The sequence below is a fragment of the Folsomia candida genome, unplaced genomic scaffold (genome assembly GCF_002217175.1).
Source record: "Folsomia candida strain VU population unplaced genomic scaffold, ASM221717v1 Fcan01_Sc003, whole genome shotgun sequence".
NCBI lineage: Eukaryota > Metazoa > Arthropoda > Collembola > Entomobryomorpha > Isotomidae > Folsomia > Folsomia candida.
This window is the reverse complement of record NW_019091195.1, coordinates 6,268,912-6,287,499: the sequence shown is the minus strand read 5'-3', so window position 1 is coordinate 6,287,499 and position 18,588 is coordinate 6,268,912. Positions and strand designations below refer to the sequence as shown.

The window sequence follows — 18,588 nt, the reverse complement described above, 5'->3', positions numbered from 1 at the left end:
GTGATTTGTTTTTAATTTCAAATGGTCTATATTTATTATGACTCATAATATCCAAACAAAAATTACTGGAGTCGGTATGCAAGTAGTTGCATAAACCGTGATGTCAACGATACAAGCAAACATTTGTACATTCAAGTAATATCATGATGCAGTTAATTATTATTCACATAATAACTACATGTATGAACAAATTTGACAAGAAATAGTTTCACACTATATTTAAAGGACAAAATGTATGTAAATAAGTAAGTACATATGTATGAGATCCATACTGTAATACAGAATACACATTATATAGCATTTAATAACTAATACATAATACATACATTACTGCAAACAACCACAGATTGAAAAAATACGAACAATACATCACATTTATTATACGACTAACATACAGCCACATCAAGATAAATAGTTATGCACAAGTTTTAAAACTTTTCCATTTCGGTAGTTGCTGGTGGAGAAATTGTACTAAACCGATTCCTTACAAACCATTTAATTTACTGGAAGTAACAAGTTTTCTCAGACTTTTTTTAGAGTGGTGATGATGACCTCGTCTACTATTAGTAGAGATAACAATAGACGCGATTTTGTTTCTTTGCTGGTGTCTCAGTTTCAAATTTCCTAAATTCTTCATCTTCTTGGACTTAAATGACGAGTGGAGAGTGAATTTCTGTTGTAGGTTACTCGAAGATGACTCTGGATGTAACCTTTCAATATGGTTTTTAACATACTGAGGATAAGTGAAAGCTTTTCCACAAAACGGACAATAATACGATTTTGGTTGTCGAAACAATTTACTTCCCGGAAGTAAGCAAGCGCCAGGGTGCCTCTTGCGAATGTGCCAATTGCAGTTTCCTTTTGTGATATATCTCTTTGGGCAAACAGTACATTTGAATTGTTTACCAGCAGCGTGACTAAATTCTGTGGGATTCAACTTTTGGGGACCCTCCTCAATCACCTCAACCACCTTTGATTTTTTTGCAAAAACAAGTTGGTCAGGGCTCTTAAACTTCATGGATGGTGTATCGAAATCAGGTGATGGGGATACTGATGTAGAAGATTCGAAATTATCCCAGCTTTCAATTCCGCTATCCGCTTCAGACTGTGAAGAAAAACTGGTACGGCGACTAAGGTTGTTACTCGTCTCACTACCAGGGTCATCATGATGATGATTATATTGGTTGACGTCGTAAGATTTCACCAGAGTTGATTCTGGAATGCCAAGTTTAAGAAGTAAAGTTGAAGCAGGAAACTTATTTTGAGCTCTACGACATTGGGTTTGATAGACTTCGGATGTAATTGTATCTGGAGAGACTCCTAATTTCACAAGAAATTCGTATATAAAATTAAATTTTTCATAAAGTAATACTTCAGGGACTGTCCAGATAAATTCTACGAGATCTGCCAACGATAATTTCAAATCATTGATCAGTTTATAGTTACAAATACGAACTGCGTTAAGATTAGGAATGACTTCAAAATGATCTATTCTTCCAAATACACAACTCAAAGAGCTTTCAGTATCAACGAATTCTTCATTTCCGTTGGAATTTAGGAGATGAATGGACTCATTTTCCCTTTCCACATTGCCAACAGTCTCATTAGTCTGAAATATATTGCAAAACATGCACAAAGATTAGTTTATTGGTTTTATTTTGGGACTATGATGAAGTGAATAATAAAATGTTGTGTTACTGAAAATTCCACGATTAAGTCCGATGTCTCATATGTGATAAATACTCCAAAAAATTGACAAAGGTCTCGAACAATCGTAAAATCTTTATGTGCAAGGACGTTGGGATGATTTTGGGCAGTTGTGACTATTAATTTCCATTTGACCAAGGTGTCGAACGATGGCTCCTTGAACTCTGGATTTATTACCACACCGTCCTTTACCCATGTCTCAGCATCAATTTTCCTAAGCATTATCAAGTAAATTTTCATTTACTTTACAGTATGGAGCATATAAATATGTATAGATGCGATTTATGTGGATTCCAATTGCATTCATGTCCAATTATCCAGCTTACATAAATCGCATTTATATGTTCCATTTTCAATTGGATAGGCAAATTATTCTTTTCTGGGTGTTACCATTGTTCAAAATTTACTTCCTTTGAAGCGGTTTCTCGTTGTTCAATGCGTTGATTTCTTGCTGCAGAACGTGTTTTCATGTCTGTGTCAAGGCCTTAACAGAAATTTTATAACCGGTTATAAAATATCTGGCTGATTTATATTTAAGTAAAAAAAAATTGAGACTGTTATGCAGTCTATGCCGGACTTAAATCGGAAAGCTTGGGTTGGAGAAGGTTGACTTGACACTGTTCACTAAAATGAAATATTACGATAATTTTTACAACATTGTGCGAATTTTAGGCTTGAAGAGGTCGGAGGATTTCGTCCATTACGAATGCCGTATTACATACATGGTGTCAAATTCCAAATTCTGTGGCGACTTTGAATTTGAATGAGCATATCAAGTAGTCAGTCCGCAAGTTAAGGTACCTACCAGAAATGTGGATAATTCTTTCACATTTTGCACATACATGTATACAGATGCTTTAGAGGTACATACACGCTATTCATTTTCATAGGTTTACAAATTGGTTAGGTAAGTAAAAATTCCTTGTAGGGGATGTTCATTAATTTTTAGTGAATTTTTGCAAAAATGAGAAACGAACAATTTTCACTTTTCACACTCTTATCACGATGTGCTCGGCTTTACAAAGCTTTTGAAGCGGTGCTGGTCTGTCTAAACTAAATATGTCGATAGTTCTTATTCGTTTGTAATTTGAACTGGATTGGATCCCAGCAGTCGAGACAAAACCGAATTTAATAAAATGTTATAAACATCACATTTGAATAATAATACCCGGCTTCAACCATGTTTTGGCTTTGTTCTATGATGTAACCCCAATCCTTGGGCCACAGCTTTCTCTCCTCAGTCGCATTAGCATGACTACATATGTGCAGATCATAAGTCTCAACTTCGAAATTCCAATTATCCATTCAATTTCAGGCTACCAAAGGTGCATTATCACAAATAAATTTAAATTCACAGTGAGTGAAAGTGAATGCAATGATGCACGGTACATTCTAGTTGAGGTTTCATGACTTAGGAGGAGAGGTTATGGACTATCAACTCATGGACCTCGATGCCATTTGGATATGTTATAGTCTCTCATAAATGAACAAGAACCCCCCTCCCAGTAGTTTGATGCCATGGCCACATTAGCGCTCGTCACACCCACTCAAAGGTGACCAAAAAACGGTGAAAGTAGCGCTTTCACTCATTCAAATCCACACTAAAAATCCAATTTTACTCGGATTTTGAAAATCCGTACACCATTATACTCCCAGATAGTTGTTTTCATATATCCAACATCAAACTCAACTTTTTTGATGATTATTTCGCAGGCATATTTGCGTTGCTGATTACTACAACAATGCTCATTCAGAAGTTTAAATTTCAAAAATACTAAGAATTTCAAGAAGTTGAGTTTGATGTTGGACATAAGAAAACAACTATCTGGGAGTATAATGGTGTACGGGTATTTAAAATCCGAGTAAAATTGGATTTTTAGCGTGGATTTGAATGAGTGAAAGCGCTACTTTCACCGTTTTTTGGTCACCTTTGAGTGGGTGTGGCGGGCACAAATGTGGCCATGGCATCAAACTACTGGGAGGGGGGTTCTTGTTCATGCATGGGACACTACAACATGTCCAAAGGGCATCGAGATCCGTGAGTTGATAGTCCACAACCTCTCCTCCTTAGTCCATATCCATAATATTTCGTCAGATTTTATAAATAGCGTCCTGCATGCGCTCAATAATATTTACGTGATTCTCCATACCACTGGATTACAGGTCAATTGTCCTCAAAGCTTTGGTTGGATATTTGGATATACGCTCGAGGTGTGCACATGTAAAGCAAGAAACCTATGTTATTGAGGAAATACCTACAGGTACATATGTAGAAAAACAGCTTGATGTGTATATATGTGCATACATATGTATGTATACATCTATACATAACTATTAATTATATATATATCCATTTCTACATTTTAGGTTTCACAAATTAATATCGTGAAAACTCATGAAAATTTCCACCAGGTAGATTTTTAAGGTAATATAATTCTAGCATTGCTTGCTCACCTCACGAGTGGTATGTACATAAATATGAGCTAACCTCAAAAGTTAGTCTGAACTATAATTTATTTGAAACAATAGAAATATCGCTCATTCAAATTTGCGTTCGTTCAAACCTAATGAATTCGAAAAACAATTTGTCTTGAAACGTAATCGATCGACACATGGTTCATTGTAACGATACGATAATGAATGCAAATAATTACATTCATGTAAAAGTAGCACCGCACAAACAATGATGAAAAAATACAACGCGTAATTAAATACAAATAGTACCACAACAGTGATTTTTGACAATATTTTTCTCAGTACTCCTGTAAAAAAGGCAAGATAAACTTTTTCTACAGGCAACGGTTATAAATTCGGAATGTCGCAGGTCAGAATCATCTTTTATTTCAGAGATTAGTACTCATCTTCAGTTAAAATTTACCGTATAGTAGCATTATTACTATGCAATCGTTTCTTATCTATATTTTATTATGACAGGTTAGTTTATATGTACGTAGGTGTGTACGTTGAGATATTTTCCATCTCCAAATTAGTAGTTGTGTGTTAAGCAAGACAAATCTTGAAACAGCGACTAATTTGGTCAGTGAATGTGAGTGAACACTAAAAGTGTTATAGAATTCGCATTCCTCTCCCGAGTCTTCATTATTCATCATCATTCAAACATCATCATAACCAACTTTAGTAGCAAACCACGCTACCATAAGAACGTTAAGAAGCTGCCAGTTCTCCGTCTCATTTTCTTTTTGCAACAAAACCACCAGCTCGAGTCGTCTTGCATTCAGTTACAACCACAACTTTGGCTTCAGCAGAGTCTCATAAATTGTGTGCCAACTTGTGATTAAATGTGTTTTGGTGAATCATACTCCGTGTCTTGGAAAGTCCAATTATATTTGTTTTTTGTGAGTGAGTTGAGGTGACACACTCAAGATTTTTTATATTAAATCTGAGAATTGGTCTTTCTGAGAACTCGACAGTACATATTTCAGCATCTCTGGCTAGTGTCCATATGCCCGAAAAACTATTATTTAACAATAAGACCCAGAGCTGTGTAACACGATCCTGACCTGTATCAAAGTCAGTGTGTACATGTGTACGTATATTTTGAACGAAAGTCATTTATAAGACGGAGTTTCTTCCTGAAATACTCAGTACGGGAAACGGGAAGTGGCAGAGAGAACAAGGTATTTTATTTTATTTCTCTCGAATACACATAATACATATGCATTCATATCATGTTGTCCTGATGTTGAGACGCATTTCATAATTAACACATATCCCGTACAATTGTCTGCATGCATAGTGGATAATTTTTATTGACGACATACTGCATTCGACAGATCTGAAAACATAAAACTCACAAATTCACTCGCAGTTTATGGATTATTTATTGAGATAACGAGGTGGTTTGCACTTGAGTGAATTAGGTAAGTACGACATTTGAAATTGAAATCTCTCATTATCAGTCAACAAATAATACAGCACCGTCACTTGAGGATCACACGAATATACCGACACATGAGTGCCGTATAATTTATTTTATAACACAAAGTTTGCTGTGATTATATCAAAAATTCAAGTCTTTGTGCTCTGAAATTGGTAAATATAAATATGCTTGACTTTACTACTCTCAGTTTTAAGTAGTTATTTACTGGCGATAACTAAGGAATAGCACATATAATGGGTATATGCAAGCACGTGTGGCTAATCGAGAAACCAGAGATCGCATCATTACTAATGAATCATTAGAAAGAACTTTGTGGCAAAAAAACTCCACTTGACTTTTGTTCTGATAGGAATTTTGTGTCCTGTTTTGTATCTGGCAGCAGCATTATAATTATCCAAGTCATTATTCTGTTCTGTTCTGTTGTAAAATTTATCGATCTATCCGCCGCAATTTGTCTACATAAAACATCTAACTGCATATAACTAGTAAATATGCATACACGTATATGCTTATCATCAAAGTACATTAAATAATCTTGTTGTGATTTGATATGAAAGAGAACGGTTGTTCTCGTCATTGCAGAATTGCAACAACACTCTATAAATTGACAAACTGCGTGTTATCCGCGGTCAGACGGATTGGTCGGTGTAGTGACAGAGTGTTCTGATCCGAAAGTATTTTATTCGTATTCTGCCTGCATAACAAGAAATGTGTATGTATGCTGAATAGAGTTTTCAAAAGTTTTGTTAACGGTTTCGAAATTGGCCCAATATAGTATATCGTGCAAGGAATTTCACTTTCAGTAAAAAAAATACAAGAGTGCAGTTATTGAGAGTGCAACCAACGTCAAACCATAGGTGCAACAAGGGAAGAAATTCGCACATTCTTTCCATCAGAGTTTCATCGTCAGAGTTGGCAAAGGTGAAGGAACTATTGTCATGAAGCAGATCACATCAGATCAAGAAAGATTCATTTAATGACCAAAGCCCAATTGAAGCAGCTTTTGTACTTTGTCCCCCCTGCCAGATTACATCCTCCATCCACCCAATCCACGAACCAACTGCATTTTTCTGCATTGCCCTGCATTTTGGGTGGTACATTCTTCAAAGTTCGTACGGCAGCGACTAAAGTTCGTGCATTGGTTGGAAAATTCTATGTAAATTACATTCATTTGACATGATAAACCCTGAATAAGTTATGTTTCACGCAAAGAATTGGCATCCTCTCGTACATTACTTGACTCGTAAAATAATTCACATCATTTAAATTATTTGCAGATTCGTCACATTTTTCGCTCAGGAGTGAATTCTACATTGCACAAGTGAAGTAGTGGAACAACGCCATTTTTCAAAAATGAACTCACCAGTAATCGCTCTTCTGAGCCCTACGTATCACAACAAGTTTGACAACCACACAGTAATTGCTGCCTCTGCTGAGAGGGGTGGGAGTGGAACTGAATTTGGAAACAATGGGTACAACATGAATCCAAGCGATAATGAGATCATGCGGGGTCCAGTCACGCTTTTCAGCTCCTTACACGGACCTCAAAAAGTGATCCTCTCCATCTTCCGAACCTCCGTCGATCACTTTGCCCTCGTTTACCCTGATAACCGGTAGGTGATTCTTTAATATTAGAGGAGATGATCATTCATATCATGATTGCCGATAAATTGGTCAACAGAGGTATATGCACAGGACATGACTCAACTAATCTCTTAAGGGATTGGCAACCTATAAATCTAAATGTCCTGGTTTCTCATGGACAGTGTCAAAAATAGACGCAGTTTGCACATCATCAAGTTTGAACGCAAAAATAGAGTTTATTACTCAATGGGAAATCTATTTGTGTAACATATGTATTAGGCATTTAACGAGACCGGTGAAGTTCAAGGAAAATGTATTGAACTCCTTCTAAATTGTATTGAGCCCAATGTCACAACTAATTATCCGCTTATTTACACAGTGCACTGCACAACACTGATTAAACCTATTTAAGTCAGCGGTGTATAGTTAAATCTGTTGGCAATAAAATACTGAGTACGTGCAAGCTTTAAGTTGTGGTTTATGTTCATGGTGATGTAGCTAAATCTGCCAGATAAATATGTATCCGAAAGTACAATGACAGTTTTATGGAACATTATGATCTTGAGCTGCTCCGAGAAGGTTCAAGGTTTCAAATGGGAGATGTTTTAGTTAATTTCAAACACTCTGATTCAGTCAGTTGTCATTGTAATCGGATATATGCATAGATTTATGGTGACATGTCGCAACAGGACCATTTATCAAGCATTTGTGAAGCATTTGTGAAGCAAAGCTAGCTATTGCTACAGACAGAGGAGCTATTATTGAACAATATTGCTAAATTTTATTGTGGCGTGTTACGCAATTTCGTAAAGTATTTCTGGAAGGCAAAAACAATGCGTCAAATTATTAATGTATTTCAAATATGCTTCGTATTAGAAATACAGTAATAAAGCATAACTTTGTATTTGGCATCGTTATCAGATTCACAATTATTATCTCTAACGGATTCCAATATTTACATATAATATAGGCCAAGGAGTATATATTCTCATTCTTCGTAATTTTATTTTTCAATTCTACTGGAGTTTCCGTATTATAATAATATTTAGTAATAATAATCATGTCAAAATTATTTCGTATTCTTGAGTATTATTTCCTGTTGACCAGTCAAGTACATATGCATTATCAGTAGGCTGAAAACGTTACTCACACATAAGTAACTACGTAAGATTAGATAAAAATTTTGACAGCAAATCCTATTTTGAATTCCTCTGCCTCTGTTTCGTTATCTAAATCCAAATATTTAAGTTGGACAAATGCGCATAGCTGTAGTTAATTGTTATTATTGAGCATTTAACTCGATCAAAAAACTCCATTACGTCACTTTATTCCATGCACTTGATTAACGAAAAATACTTGCACGTGATTCATTGCTGGAAATTGTGAACGGGCCTTAAATATTTGTGTCACGTCAATAAAAAGAGAATATGGTACACATTTCCTATTTTTAATTTAATATTAGTTAAATATTCCATAAGGCCATTTGTTAGTTATTTAAGCGTCGAAGGTAAACATTCTCTTTACAGTTGTGGCACATACGTGTAGGCATAAGTATTCAGAGTATTTGGGACGATGATCAAAGTCCTAAATTTGTCAGCCATTGTGCGTGGACAGGGTGTGCTAAATAATTGTAGTAACAATAGACCAGAAAGGGGTGTCCAGGAAGCATTTTTACACGCATCAAATTGGTCGCGATTTCATCGGAAGTGAACTTATTGTTGTGATCACAATGTTAATAACATACTGATGAATGATTATGATTGCTTGTTCTTCTTATTATTAGGACTGTGTTGATGAGTTCTCTATTTCATGTTACAGACGGAAAATGATTGCTTTGAAGCCAGCAGGTTGCATCAACCTGAGAGGAGTGACCAGCGAGGAGACGGCGTTGGGATCAGGCATCAAGGGCTTCACTCTCAGACCGAAGGTATTTCCTAATTGATTCAGCAGCCGTTCGACCTCTTAATTAAAACTGCTGTTAATTAAGGCCCAGTTGAAAATTAATGGCCGTTCCTACATGTAATTGCTTATTTGTATCCTTCCTCTTGCTATAGTGTGCCTCCTCGTTGTCATTGTTGCTTATATGTAAAAATGTATAGCAATAATAGCGTCACATCACATAACATGCGAATAATAGCATTTGGCACGTAACCTCATCATCGTTACCACTAATTGGTATTGGTGAACCTGCAGTCTTGCACACAGCTGGACTTGCTTGACTTCTGGGGCCAACTATTAACCACTACGTCGACTGTCAAACTGCTCATTATTGCTCTATTTTGTGAAATATAAAATATGATAAAGAAAATGCAACTTCTAACTTGGCAATTATAGAGTGAAGCAAAACATTCATTCGTATAATAATTGATATGGGAAGTTACATAGATTCTCATCTTACTCTGATCATCATCGTCGTTTTGCGTGTTTGTGGTTACAGCTAAATTGCTCAGTTGACTTTGAATTATGAATTTTAATTGAAAGTAGAAAATTATGGCAATAGAAATTAGGTTTGGTTTAGTCGACATAATTTGTTATTGCGAATAATGTAATGTATGACTGCTAGTAAATATGTTGTTCAGAATTAATATTATTTACTAATAATTTCTGTGTCGATTCCTGACGAAAATAAGGAGGAAAAACAACTCAGGAATTTTCTTGTGAGGTTATTGTACCGTAATACTCAGAGGTTTATTTATTTATTTAATTCTGACTTGATAGGTTCATACAAATAGGTTTCAAACTTCGTAAGCATGTGACTCTTTTAAAAAATATTTTCAAATACTTTTCAATATTTCGAAGATCAAAAAATCGATCAAACAATTTTTTTTCGTTACGTGTTATCTAACTATTTCTGTAAGTTATTCAGAAATAAATACCTCGATCATTATAGCAAAATGCGTTAAAGACAGATGCAAACAAATGAGCTAATCTTTAATAAGTCTGATAACCTTTAAAGACGTCTAAGTTGTTGACATGCAATAAACAGATTCTAGATACACAAATGTACATAATGATGACGAGTGATACGAAACTCTCTCAATATTTTAATTCTATTGCTAAACTAACATCGATTGAGCAATTCATTTGTCAGTCAGTGATCATGCAATAATCCCTTAAAAAAGTTATTGTGCATAACCTTTCGAAATATGGTTAAATACATGTCAAAATGTAATTGCATTAACAAATCTACTCTAATTCATTCAATTAAAAGAAAATTTACAAGCTTAAAATAATTTCAAAAACCTCTCTTTCATAAAAACATCTAGATATTCGGCCGTTTTTCATATTATTCTATTATCACAAGAAAACCATTAACCTCAAACATAATCCCTTCACTTTCATCAGATCAATATTATATAATCAGAATATCCTACAATATTTTGCATTATTAATCATCAACCCTTATTTCCGGTGGTTGTGGCAAGAAAGTTTATGCAGTAGTAGCGTATTTGCTGTGGGAAATTATTGGCTGCCTATGCAGATTTGGAATTAATTTTATGGTTTCCCTTTGCTTGGCTGGCTTCTTTATGATTATACGTATGTCTACCCATAGCGATTCAAAACTGCATAATATGTCCGCATGTATAACTGATTCATAATTTGCATTATATGTAATTGCCTTTCATTTTTGTGCAGAAATGTGACACCTCTTCAGCTGCCCTGATTTTCCTCTGTGAGGACACTTTACTCCTACCACGCTGGTTGAGCGCCTTGGAACCATCAAACCCAGTTCTCGTTTTGGGACAACGACGAATGCCGAGACAATGTTCCCTTCCAAGTGTGGAAGAGGAGGAAGATTAGATATTTCAGTTAGAAAAACTAAGTAATTAGAAATATTATGTATGTATTTCTTATCCTTTATTTTTAGGTAATATACTGCGTTTTGATAATGACGATGAAATTCTGAGGAATTATTGGTGTACACAATTCGCAGGAGTTTTGTGGTGTACAACATTTCTGTTGTGTGGTTGTGTCTATTGCTTTGAAAATTCTAGGCCAATTCATTCATTGGTTGTCCCAATTAATTAAAAACAAACTGAGAGGATGCTCTTCCAGTTGGTTGATTTAGTTATTCACAGTTATTCACAAAACAACTTATACATAAATAGAAAAAGCATTCATGAATACGTAGAAGGGGAGACAAGTTGCATGATGAATGTCTTGAATGACAATGACACTATGACACATCTTTTATAGCATCAGCCAAAACAGCCAACAGCAGAGATTTACATGTAATCTCGCTTTTCGTTTCCTATTTTGTACGGCGAGGGTAGACACGAGTATCAATCAAATGTTTATCTTCTCTTATTGATGCTCCAAAATTATTACATAAAAAAGTGGCAAACGATATCAATCTTTGATTTCAAATTGAATGAACCTCTTCCTTGTTTTATCACACATTTTGATTTATGAAACATTTAAACTGATTTTGTATTAAAAGTCCTTCAAACTTAGGATACATCGTCCAAAAATTCCCTGTTTAATGCTGTCTACATACATACTTCCCATGTAATAAATCTCCTGTCAATGAATCTCCTTTTGAATCACGTATTTCGAAGCGCTTCCTAAAACTTCTTAAATTATTTACATGAGCAATTAAGGGTTAAATATAAAGTAACTTAATTCTCGCTACTTGAAACTGCAATACAGAGGTCATTAATCGCAAAAACCGGATGGAATGCAATTAGTCAGATGTTCTTCGTGTAGCTTCAAGTGATAATTGATTTATCTGGTTGACAAAATTATTCTGATAGTAGGAATTGCATGCATACGTAGTTTACTTTCAAGTTCAACACTTCTGGTTCAAATGAAAACACTTGAATTTCTAACTGCAAAATCAGTCAATCAACTGTTTGTAGTTTGACTAATATCATTAATACTTTACTGAATTACATATATATTTTACTCATATCGTTGTCATATTTCTAAGAAATTACGTAGATAATTGTTCATTGTGATACATATACTTTTGTATTTATAGACATGGTAAGAAATTAAGTAAAAGTATTTTAGATTAGTACTCCGCGTTTAATCTTCCATGAACTGTAATCCAGAAAATGATAAGTTTAAAAATAAAAATAGTCGTTATCCTAACAATATTTCCTCAAAATTGGCATTATTGATGCATTTTTTCTGTCTTTCTTTCTTCACTGATCACCAGAGTTCGCAAAACAGAAATAATTAAATTAAAGGAGAGCCGAGTTGACTGACAGCTACAGATTATTATTAAAGGGCAAACTATTAAAAATGATGATCTCACCCTCTACCTTCGGTATTAAACGTATGCATGCACACTACATGCATACCCAATTATTCACATCTTTAGTTTAGACAACTCATTCAGATCAGACTGCTTGGCGTCAGCTACATACATATTCAGTAGTCATCGTGTTAGCAAACCAATCGATATATAGCGAATAGACTACAAAATACGCCAAATTTGCATTCTTGTTGACCCATGAATGAATTTATCATTCCTTCATCAATTAATTTTATTTTGCCAGGGGCCAGTGAGATCACCATTGCATTTGCCTACAACTTTTCGAATATGACAAAATGGTATATGTATGTAAATACATTTAATATTACGTATGTATGTAACCTCTGACAGATAACTGCAGAATGCTAAATAAATAATTATTCAATAGAAAAGTTAAAATGACTACTTAATAATTTTAATTTGATGTCCCTGATTGCTAAACTCTGTAAAACTTTCTTCCATCATGCGTAATTCTTCAAGCAAGATATTTCTTTGTGAGTCAATCTGCGGCTCGCGAAAATTTGCTTCATCTGCAGCATCATTTTTGTAGTCTTCACTTTTGCCAATCTGGGACTCGTACAAGTGTTTAAAATAGTCAAAGGTAAACTGGCCAGGATTTGCCCCAGACCAAATTTGGTTGTACGAATCGCCTCCGTGGGGAATTAGTAAGCCTTTGTTGAAATCGTGACACACATCTTTCCTGTACATTCATACATAGAGAGAGATTGGCAAAATATAGACAAAGATCTAAGCAAATTAATTCATTTTTTTGTAAGATTGATTTGGTAATGAAATTCGTACGGGAATCGTGTTCCAAAAGCGTAGTGGGTAAATAATTCACGTACACGCCTATTATGAGCTACTTCATTCTTGGAGAAGTAGTTCAAAGAGGCACCCAATCGATGTGACGCAAGCCGAAGTATTCTGCTCACTTGTTTCCTCCTCTCTGGTTCGAAATTCTGTGAAAAATATGCAAATTTATTACAACTAAAGACACATTGCAAGATTTAAATACTGGATTTCCTTAAGATTAAGATTAAGATTTCCTTCTTAAGCACGCTTTAAGTTGGATCATCCATCGAATATATTATGGTCGTCTCTCGTTTACTGCATTTTAATGCTAGATTATATAAGCACGTAAGTGTAGTATGGCCAAGTAACATGAGAGTGCAGAAAGCTTATTCCACATAACTAATAATCATAATGTGCCCTTCAATTCGATAGTTCAAAGACTTAACACCGTGTGAACAGCCTGAAGGTCAATTGAAAGCTAATCTCAAATTAAATCCAATTATGTAGCCGATCGATCGATCGACTGACTTGAGCCATCTCATTAAACTTCAAAATTTAATTAGTGTTATGATGATGTAACATTTGCTATTATTATTGCATTATTGGACGATGCCAAAGACGTTGGCGACATAAATGGAAATTTGAATGTTTGTGACTCATCTTGCTTCTGACTTGATATAATAAATTGTGTAAGGCGTTTTTTTACTCTTGTGGTTGATTTAAAATGACAATGCATGAATTATTACCAACACATCTATGATTCATTTCTACGAACTGTATATATCTACGTTATACATTATGTACCTGGAATAAATCAAACTTTGTCCCGATTATGACAATGGGGAGTGGAAATGGCTCCAGGTATGGTTTGTCCTGCAGACACAAAATATGAATACAAAGAACTTTACCCAATTAAAATTATGTATTTAAAATGTGCACCAACCGATAAATTGTCTCCAAGCCGTTTTACAATGTTTTCCTCCAGTTTCTTTGTCATGTCTCCTTTTTTACTGTTTCGCATATTATTTGCCAAAGCCTGAGTGATGCCACTATGTGCAATTCAAGTACGATTTATAGCCTACTGTTCACAAGCATTCATGCATGTTTAATTTATTAACAAAAAATGTACCGTGTTAATTGTTTCACAGCAGTGTCCAGAGTTGGCCACAATTTCAGAGGCTCTGACAAATCCAAGACCAAGAAAATTGCCATTTTATCCAATCCACGGTTTGTGACTACTGGAGTTTCCACGAGTTCTGCAAGTCTAAAAGCGTCACCTCCTAGTTCCCAAATATTGCACACTTCTTTGATCTATTTTGTATGCACAATAAAATTTTAAACGTTGACGAATCTGATTATCATTTTCCATTCCTCACCGGAAACTGAGAGCCTTCCGCATTTTGCACGGTTCTCCTTGCAAATGTGTAATCCAATGCAACAGTGGGCTTGGGCACTTCAGTCTTATCCAATAAACGATTTATGAGCATCGTCTTGCCCTTTAAGGATTAAATTAGGGCCCGTTCATATATTACGTCAACAAGAGAGGGGGGGGAGGGGGTCTGACCACCAATGATATCGTGCCTATCTTGCCCATGTTAAAGGGGGTAGGGGGGGATCTGAAAATCCGATTTTTTGATGGCGTAATATATGAACGGGCCCTTATGCGCATATTTGGTTAATACTGCATACTCGCCAATTTACAATATATGTAATGAATATGCTAAAAGTACCGAAGAAGCACTTCCTAGCAGATAAATTGTTGTAAAGTCAGCCATCCTAGTTTGTCTTGGCGGGTGGCTGACCACTTCCGCCTTCTTGAACACAAGAGGTTCTGGGATAAGCTTAACATCCAGAGCCTTCCTCACTTCCTCCCTGGTAAGCCTACAGTATAACACAACAATGTGGAAAATCAATGGGGTTATTGTGTTCTATTTGTACTGAGGGCATGTAAATTTTCAATTGCTTTTTACTTTCTCTCGACATTATATATGTCGACGACGACCTCTTTCTTAGATGGGTCGTTTTTCAATTGGCCTTTCTCAGCAGGGTCTTGACTTGTGGTCTTTTCTTTGCTCGTTAGATCTTTAAGTTCCGCCACAACTGGTAAAGTAGGGTCTTCTGCCATGATGATGGTAACAAATTGGTAGTTTTAAAATTGAAATGTAAGATAGATATTTTCGACAACAAAAGTGGGTGCGTATCATTTACAAGTTATATACTTATTTGCATAATACCAAAACATGACCAAAACTAAAGTGCTTATACTGCTTGCAATAAACTCGCACCAGTCGCACCAACTCGCAATGTGTCACGCAAACTTGCACCACAACGTAAAATAAGTTCATCTTGTTGTGCTCAGATTGCTAAGCAACTGACCCTAACTTGTATCATTCCCATCCTGATTTGCGAATTCAAATGATGAAAATAAGAAAAATTAAAATCATAGCGTACGAATATATTTCATATCAGGTATTTATGAACCGACTAGAACAGAATGAATGTACTGAGATGTGACGCAATCTTACATAATTAATACAATGACTGACTAGTAAATATGTATCTATGAAATAGTGAATACATGTTTCGTAACTTGTGTTAGTATAGTACACATACATAAGGATATTAAGGATTGTTGAGATTAAAATATGTGGGGGCTTCCATAGATGGTTCGCCCTGAGAAATTTCGCCATCCTCAGTCAGTTTCAATTGAGGAGACCCGTACGGGGACGCCACATTAGCAACGGTGGAATAAGTGGTGGCAAAAGCAGGTAATTCTCCAGTACTTCCTCCTATTCCTGGTGGCAATCCTTGGCTTGACTCTACTATTTGGTGTTGGTGTTGCTGAACTCCAGGAAACTGTCCTTGCTGCATTCCGGTAGTTGGAGGGGTTGCACAAAAGTAGGAATTTGGAAATGGACAGTACTGGACTGGAATTTGTTGCTGATGAAACATTCCCATTCGAGGACTTGGTATTTGATACTGTCGTCCCCCAGAAAAGTAATAGCCTCCTCCTGGATGTCCAAGCGGACCTCCCATAACGTGAGGGTCAAAGTTTGGAGGACTCGGACTCTCCAACAGACTTTGCAAATATCGGATGTGTCGAATTGCAAATTTGAGAGATTCAATCTTTGATAATTTCTTCCCCGGTGGTTTTGCATATGGTAGGCGTGCTCGCAAGCTAGATATGCAGAGTATATATAAATTTCATGTGAAATGTGCCTGCCAGTCAAGTTCTGTGTTCTAGTATGAACCAAGAGCTTCACAACAATAGCAACTCACGGCACCCGATTAACCCAAAGTCTTACGAGACAGGAAATTGTTGGAATAGATTAAACAATCGGGGACCGTGAGCTATTTTGCTTGATTTGGTTGATAATAAAATAACCATTGGATTTGGTAACATCAATGCGCCCATGACATTGACACATTTCATTTGAAATACCTGTCGAAAGCTCTATTCATGTCCCTCATTCTTGTACGCTCCCTGTCACAAGCCGATTTCTTATAATCTGTAAAACCACAAGAGAAATCTACTCAACAAAATTAGCCAGTGAATAGCTGATCGATCATTATGTTTTGTTTTGATAACATGGACAACCTTTCTCCGACTGAGCGAGAGAGTTGGTCGGACTTTCTCTCCAGTGTCGGGGGTTTGGCACCCTCTCAATAGGAATGGACCCATAGCCTAGCCCGTCATAGTACATTTCTGCCGGCGTCACTCCCAGTTCCGTTAGTCGATGATGATGTTCTCCTTGTCGCATTTGTGGGGGCAGTTGGTGAAAAGTTATTGACGAGGGATGATGATTATGATGATGATGATGTTGAAGTTGATGGTGGTCACTATTTTGGTTAGCCGGTGGCAAATAGAGGAACTCTTCTCCAAGACCTCGAATAGTGAAGCATTGATCATTTGCAGATTTATCATTACTAATGAGTCCTTCTTCAGGGTTGTTGTTGTAAATAAGAGATTCATTATGTTTCTCGACAAAACTTTCACCACCAGAATCTTGCATGATATGAACATGCATGTCCAAGTTTAGAGGCATCGTTTGTGCAAATTCATGAGACTCGGTATTCTCATTTTGTTCGTTCTCAGAAAATTTTAGGACCAGTCCAGAGGATGCAGGAGTGGTGTATTCTTCATTCGCAGATTTATTATTGTCAACAGGGTTTAAAAATTGCAGAGTAATTTCTGGAACTTTGTCGGCTTCAATTTGATCGGATTCACTTTGATGAATTTCTTTGTTTGGTTGTTCTGTAATTACTTTGACTTGTATTCCACCTTCTTCATGATCAGCAGAATATAATTTTGCATCTGTCTCCTTTGTCTCGGTTCTATCTTCACATTGTTGGTCTTGAAGAATAGCTGGTGCAGCTTGGTACAATTTTATTATGTTTCTCGGATTTCTCCCATGTTCTCCTCCTATTGCAGTGACCCTGATCTTGGTCTGACTAGTCGTAGGTACTATTTCTTCTGAGTTGTTTTCTACCACTCCTACACCACTGCGACCAAGTCCGTGAGATCCGTCCGCCATGGAAGCATCCGGTTACTTTAAAGTTTGTATTCTCTGTGCCCTGGTGTTAAATATTTTTAGCCGTTGACTATATTAACCAGGTTTGTAGCAATAGGACAACTACGCGATAAATATTCATCTCATATGCAATACCTACATAAGTTATACTGGAGAAGTGTAACGACGTTCAAATGACATCTGGACTCGATGTACATAATGTAGCTTTATGGGTTGCATCGTATGTATTGTCGTATTAAGTTGGGCATGACATTATCCAAACAGGCAGCGTTTAGAACAGCATTTAATTCAACTAACCAATGTGTCATAATCCATACGAATGACTGACAATAAAAAAACTGTCGAGAAGCGGTACTTTGCCAAACGTATCTTATAATTTTCCCAATATCACTGCTGGATGGGAATAATTATAAAAGATGATCCTAAATCGAGATACGATCAATAAGCGGCACGTATGTATGCATATGCGGTGTACAAATAAATTCTGATGGGCGAGGAGGGACACGCTGGAAATTTAATGAAGACGAGACTGATTAGTACTAACATTCCCCTCAAACGGAATAATAATGACACAGGTGTTATGCTAATCATGGCCAGTTGTTGGTAAGCCACAACAGATCCTGGTGTGCCTACATATGTATTAAGGGATGAGGAGGGTGAGTGCAATATTGGTCCTCTTCATTTCAAATGATACTAATATTCACACTTTGACAATAATGTGAAACATATATTAACCAAAATGCTTTCACTGAATGGTAGTAAAATCTAAAAAATGTTAATTTCCTGACTTCATTTTATTGTGTGTGTACCAA

At 36.1% G+C, this 18,588-nt stretch overlaps 4 protein-coding genes across 10 annotated transcripts; 1 reads left to right on the top strand and 3 right to left on the bottom strand.

Annotated features, from left to right (window-relative positions):
- Position 1: 1 nt before the first annotated feature.
- LOC118434878 lies at positions 2 to 2,901 on the bottom strand. Of its 3 annotated transcripts, XM_035849396.1 has the most exons (5): positions 2,579 to 2,901; positions 2,430 to 2,508; positions 2,098 to 2,331; positions 1,699 to 1,921; positions 2 to 1,609 (listed from the first exon to the last, which is right to left on the bottom strand). In XM_035849396.1, exons 3-5 carry the CDS (start codon positions 2,175 to 2,177, stop codon positions 485 to 487), a joined length of 1,428 nt encoding a protein of 475 aa, XP_035705289.1. In that variant the 5' UTR covers positions 2,178 to 2,331; positions 2,430 to 2,508; positions 2,579 to 2,901; the 3' UTR covers positions 2 to 484. The 3 variants fall into 3 exon arrangements, with proteins under 3 accessions (XP_035705289.1, XP_035705288.1, XP_035705287.1); XM_035849395.1 differs by having other exon boundaries at positions 2,430 to 2,901; XM_035849394.1 differs by having other exon boundaries at positions 2,098 to 2,508.
- A 1,944-nt stretch (positions 2,902 to 4,845) lies between these two features.
- Positions 4,846 to 12,286, top strand: LOC110846730. Of its 3 annotated transcripts, none has more exons than XM_022093566.2 (4): positions 4,846 to 5,345; positions 6,886 to 7,221; positions 9,011 to 9,119; positions 10,829 to 12,286. In XM_022093566.2, exons 2-4 carry the CDS (start codon positions 6,962 to 6,964, stop codon positions 10,991 to 10,993), a joined length of 534 nt encoding a protein of 177 aa, XP_021949258.1. In that variant the 5' UTR covers positions 4,846 to 5,345; positions 6,886 to 6,961; the 3' UTR covers positions 10,994 to 12,286. The 3 variants fall into 3 exon arrangements, with proteins under 3 accessions (XP_021949258.1, XP_021949259.1, XP_021949260.1); XM_022093567.2 differs by lacking the exon at positions 4,846 to 5,345 and adding an exon at positions 6,228 to 6,529; XM_022093568.2 differs by lacking the exon at positions 4,846 to 5,345 and adding an exon at positions 6,562 to 6,764.
- LOC110846872 (cytoplasmic dynein 2 light intermediate chain 1) lies at positions 12,081 to 15,552 on the bottom strand. Of its 2 annotated transcripts, none has more exons than XM_035850090.1 (8): positions 15,215 to 15,552; positions 14,975 to 15,125; positions 14,621 to 14,704; positions 14,374 to 14,555; positions 14,188 to 14,293; positions 14,049 to 14,117; positions 13,254 to 13,411; positions 12,081 to 13,152 (listed from the first exon to the last, which is right to left on the bottom strand). In XM_035850090.1, exons 1-8 carry the CDS (start codon positions 15,367 to 15,369, stop codon positions 12,855 to 12,857), a joined length of 1,203 nt encoding a protein of 400 aa, XP_035705983.1. In that variant the 5' UTR covers positions 15,370 to 15,552; the 3' UTR covers positions 12,081 to 12,854. The 2 variants fall into 2 exon arrangements, with proteins under 2 accessions (XP_035705983.1, XP_021949403.1); XM_022093711.2 differs by having other exon boundaries at positions 14,621 to 14,740; positions 15,215 to 15,549.
- A 126-nt stretch (positions 15,553 to 15,678) lies between these two features.
- Positions 15,679 to 18,429, bottom strand: LOC110847249. Of its 2 annotated transcripts, none has more exons than XM_022094152.2 (3): positions 16,843 to 18,429; positions 16,687 to 16,774; positions 15,679 to 16,422 (listed from the first exon to the last, which is right to left on the bottom strand). In XM_022094152.2, the coding sequence occupies exons 1-3, from the start codon at positions 17,777 to 17,779 to the stop codon at positions 15,867 to 15,869; spliced, it is 1,581 nt and encodes a 526-aa protein (XP_021949844.2). In that variant the 5' UTR covers positions 17,780 to 18,429; the 3' UTR covers positions 15,679 to 15,866. The 2 variants fall into 2 exon arrangements, with proteins under 2 accessions (XP_021949844.2, XP_021949846.2); XM_022094154.2 differs by having other exon boundaries at positions 16,687 to 16,753.
- Between the last annotated feature and the right edge of the window lie 159 nt (positions 18,430 to 18,588).

Coding starts and splice junctions, on each gene's coding strand:
- LOC118434878 (XM_035849395.1), bottom strand. CDS start 2,177: ATGAAAACACGTTCTGCAGCAAGAAATCAACGCATTGAACAACGAGAA. Junction 1,922..2,097: donor GAAGTAAATTTTGAACAATG/GTAACACCCAGA, acceptor GATAATGCTTAG/GAAAATTGATGCTGAGACAT. Junction 1,610..1,698: donor ACTTAATCGTGGAATTTTCA/GTAACACAACAT, acceptor AATATATTTCAG/ACTAATGAGACTGTTGGCAA.
- LOC110846730 (XM_022093566.2), top strand. CDS start 6,962: ATGAACTCACCAGTAATCGCTCTTCTGAGCCCTACGTATCACAACAAG. Junction 7,222..9,010: donor CTCGTTTACCCTGATAACCG/GTAGGTGATTCT, acceptor TTCATGTTACAG/ACGGAAAATGATTGCTTTGA. Junction 9,120..10,828: donor GCTTCACTCTCAGACCGAAG/GTATTTCCTAAT, acceptor ATTTTTGTGCAG/AAATGTGACACCTCTTCAGC.
- LOC110846872 (XM_022093711.2), bottom strand. CDS start 15,369: ATGGCAGAAGACCCTACTTTACCAGTTGTGGCGGAACTTAAAGATCTA. Junction 14,556..14,620: donor CGGAAGGCTCTCAGTTTCCG/GTGAGGAATGGA, acceptor CATACAAAATAG/ATCAAAGAAGTGTGCAATAT. Junction 13,412..14,048: donor CAAAGTTTGATTTATTCCAG/GTACATAATGTA, acceptor TATTTTTCACAG/AATTTCGAACCAGAGAGGAG.
- LOC110847249 (XM_022094152.2), bottom strand. CDS start 17,779: ATGGCGGACGGATCTCACGGACTTGGTCGCAGTGGTGTAGGAGTGGTA. Junction 16,775..16,842: donor TCTCGCTCAGTCGGAGAAAG/GTTGTCCATGTT, acceptor TTTGTTGAGTAG/ATTTCTCTTGTGGTTTTACA. Junction 16,423..16,686: donor ATGAATAGAGCTTTCGACAG/GTATTTCAAATG, acceptor CTGCATATCTAG/CTTGCGAGCACGCCTACCAT.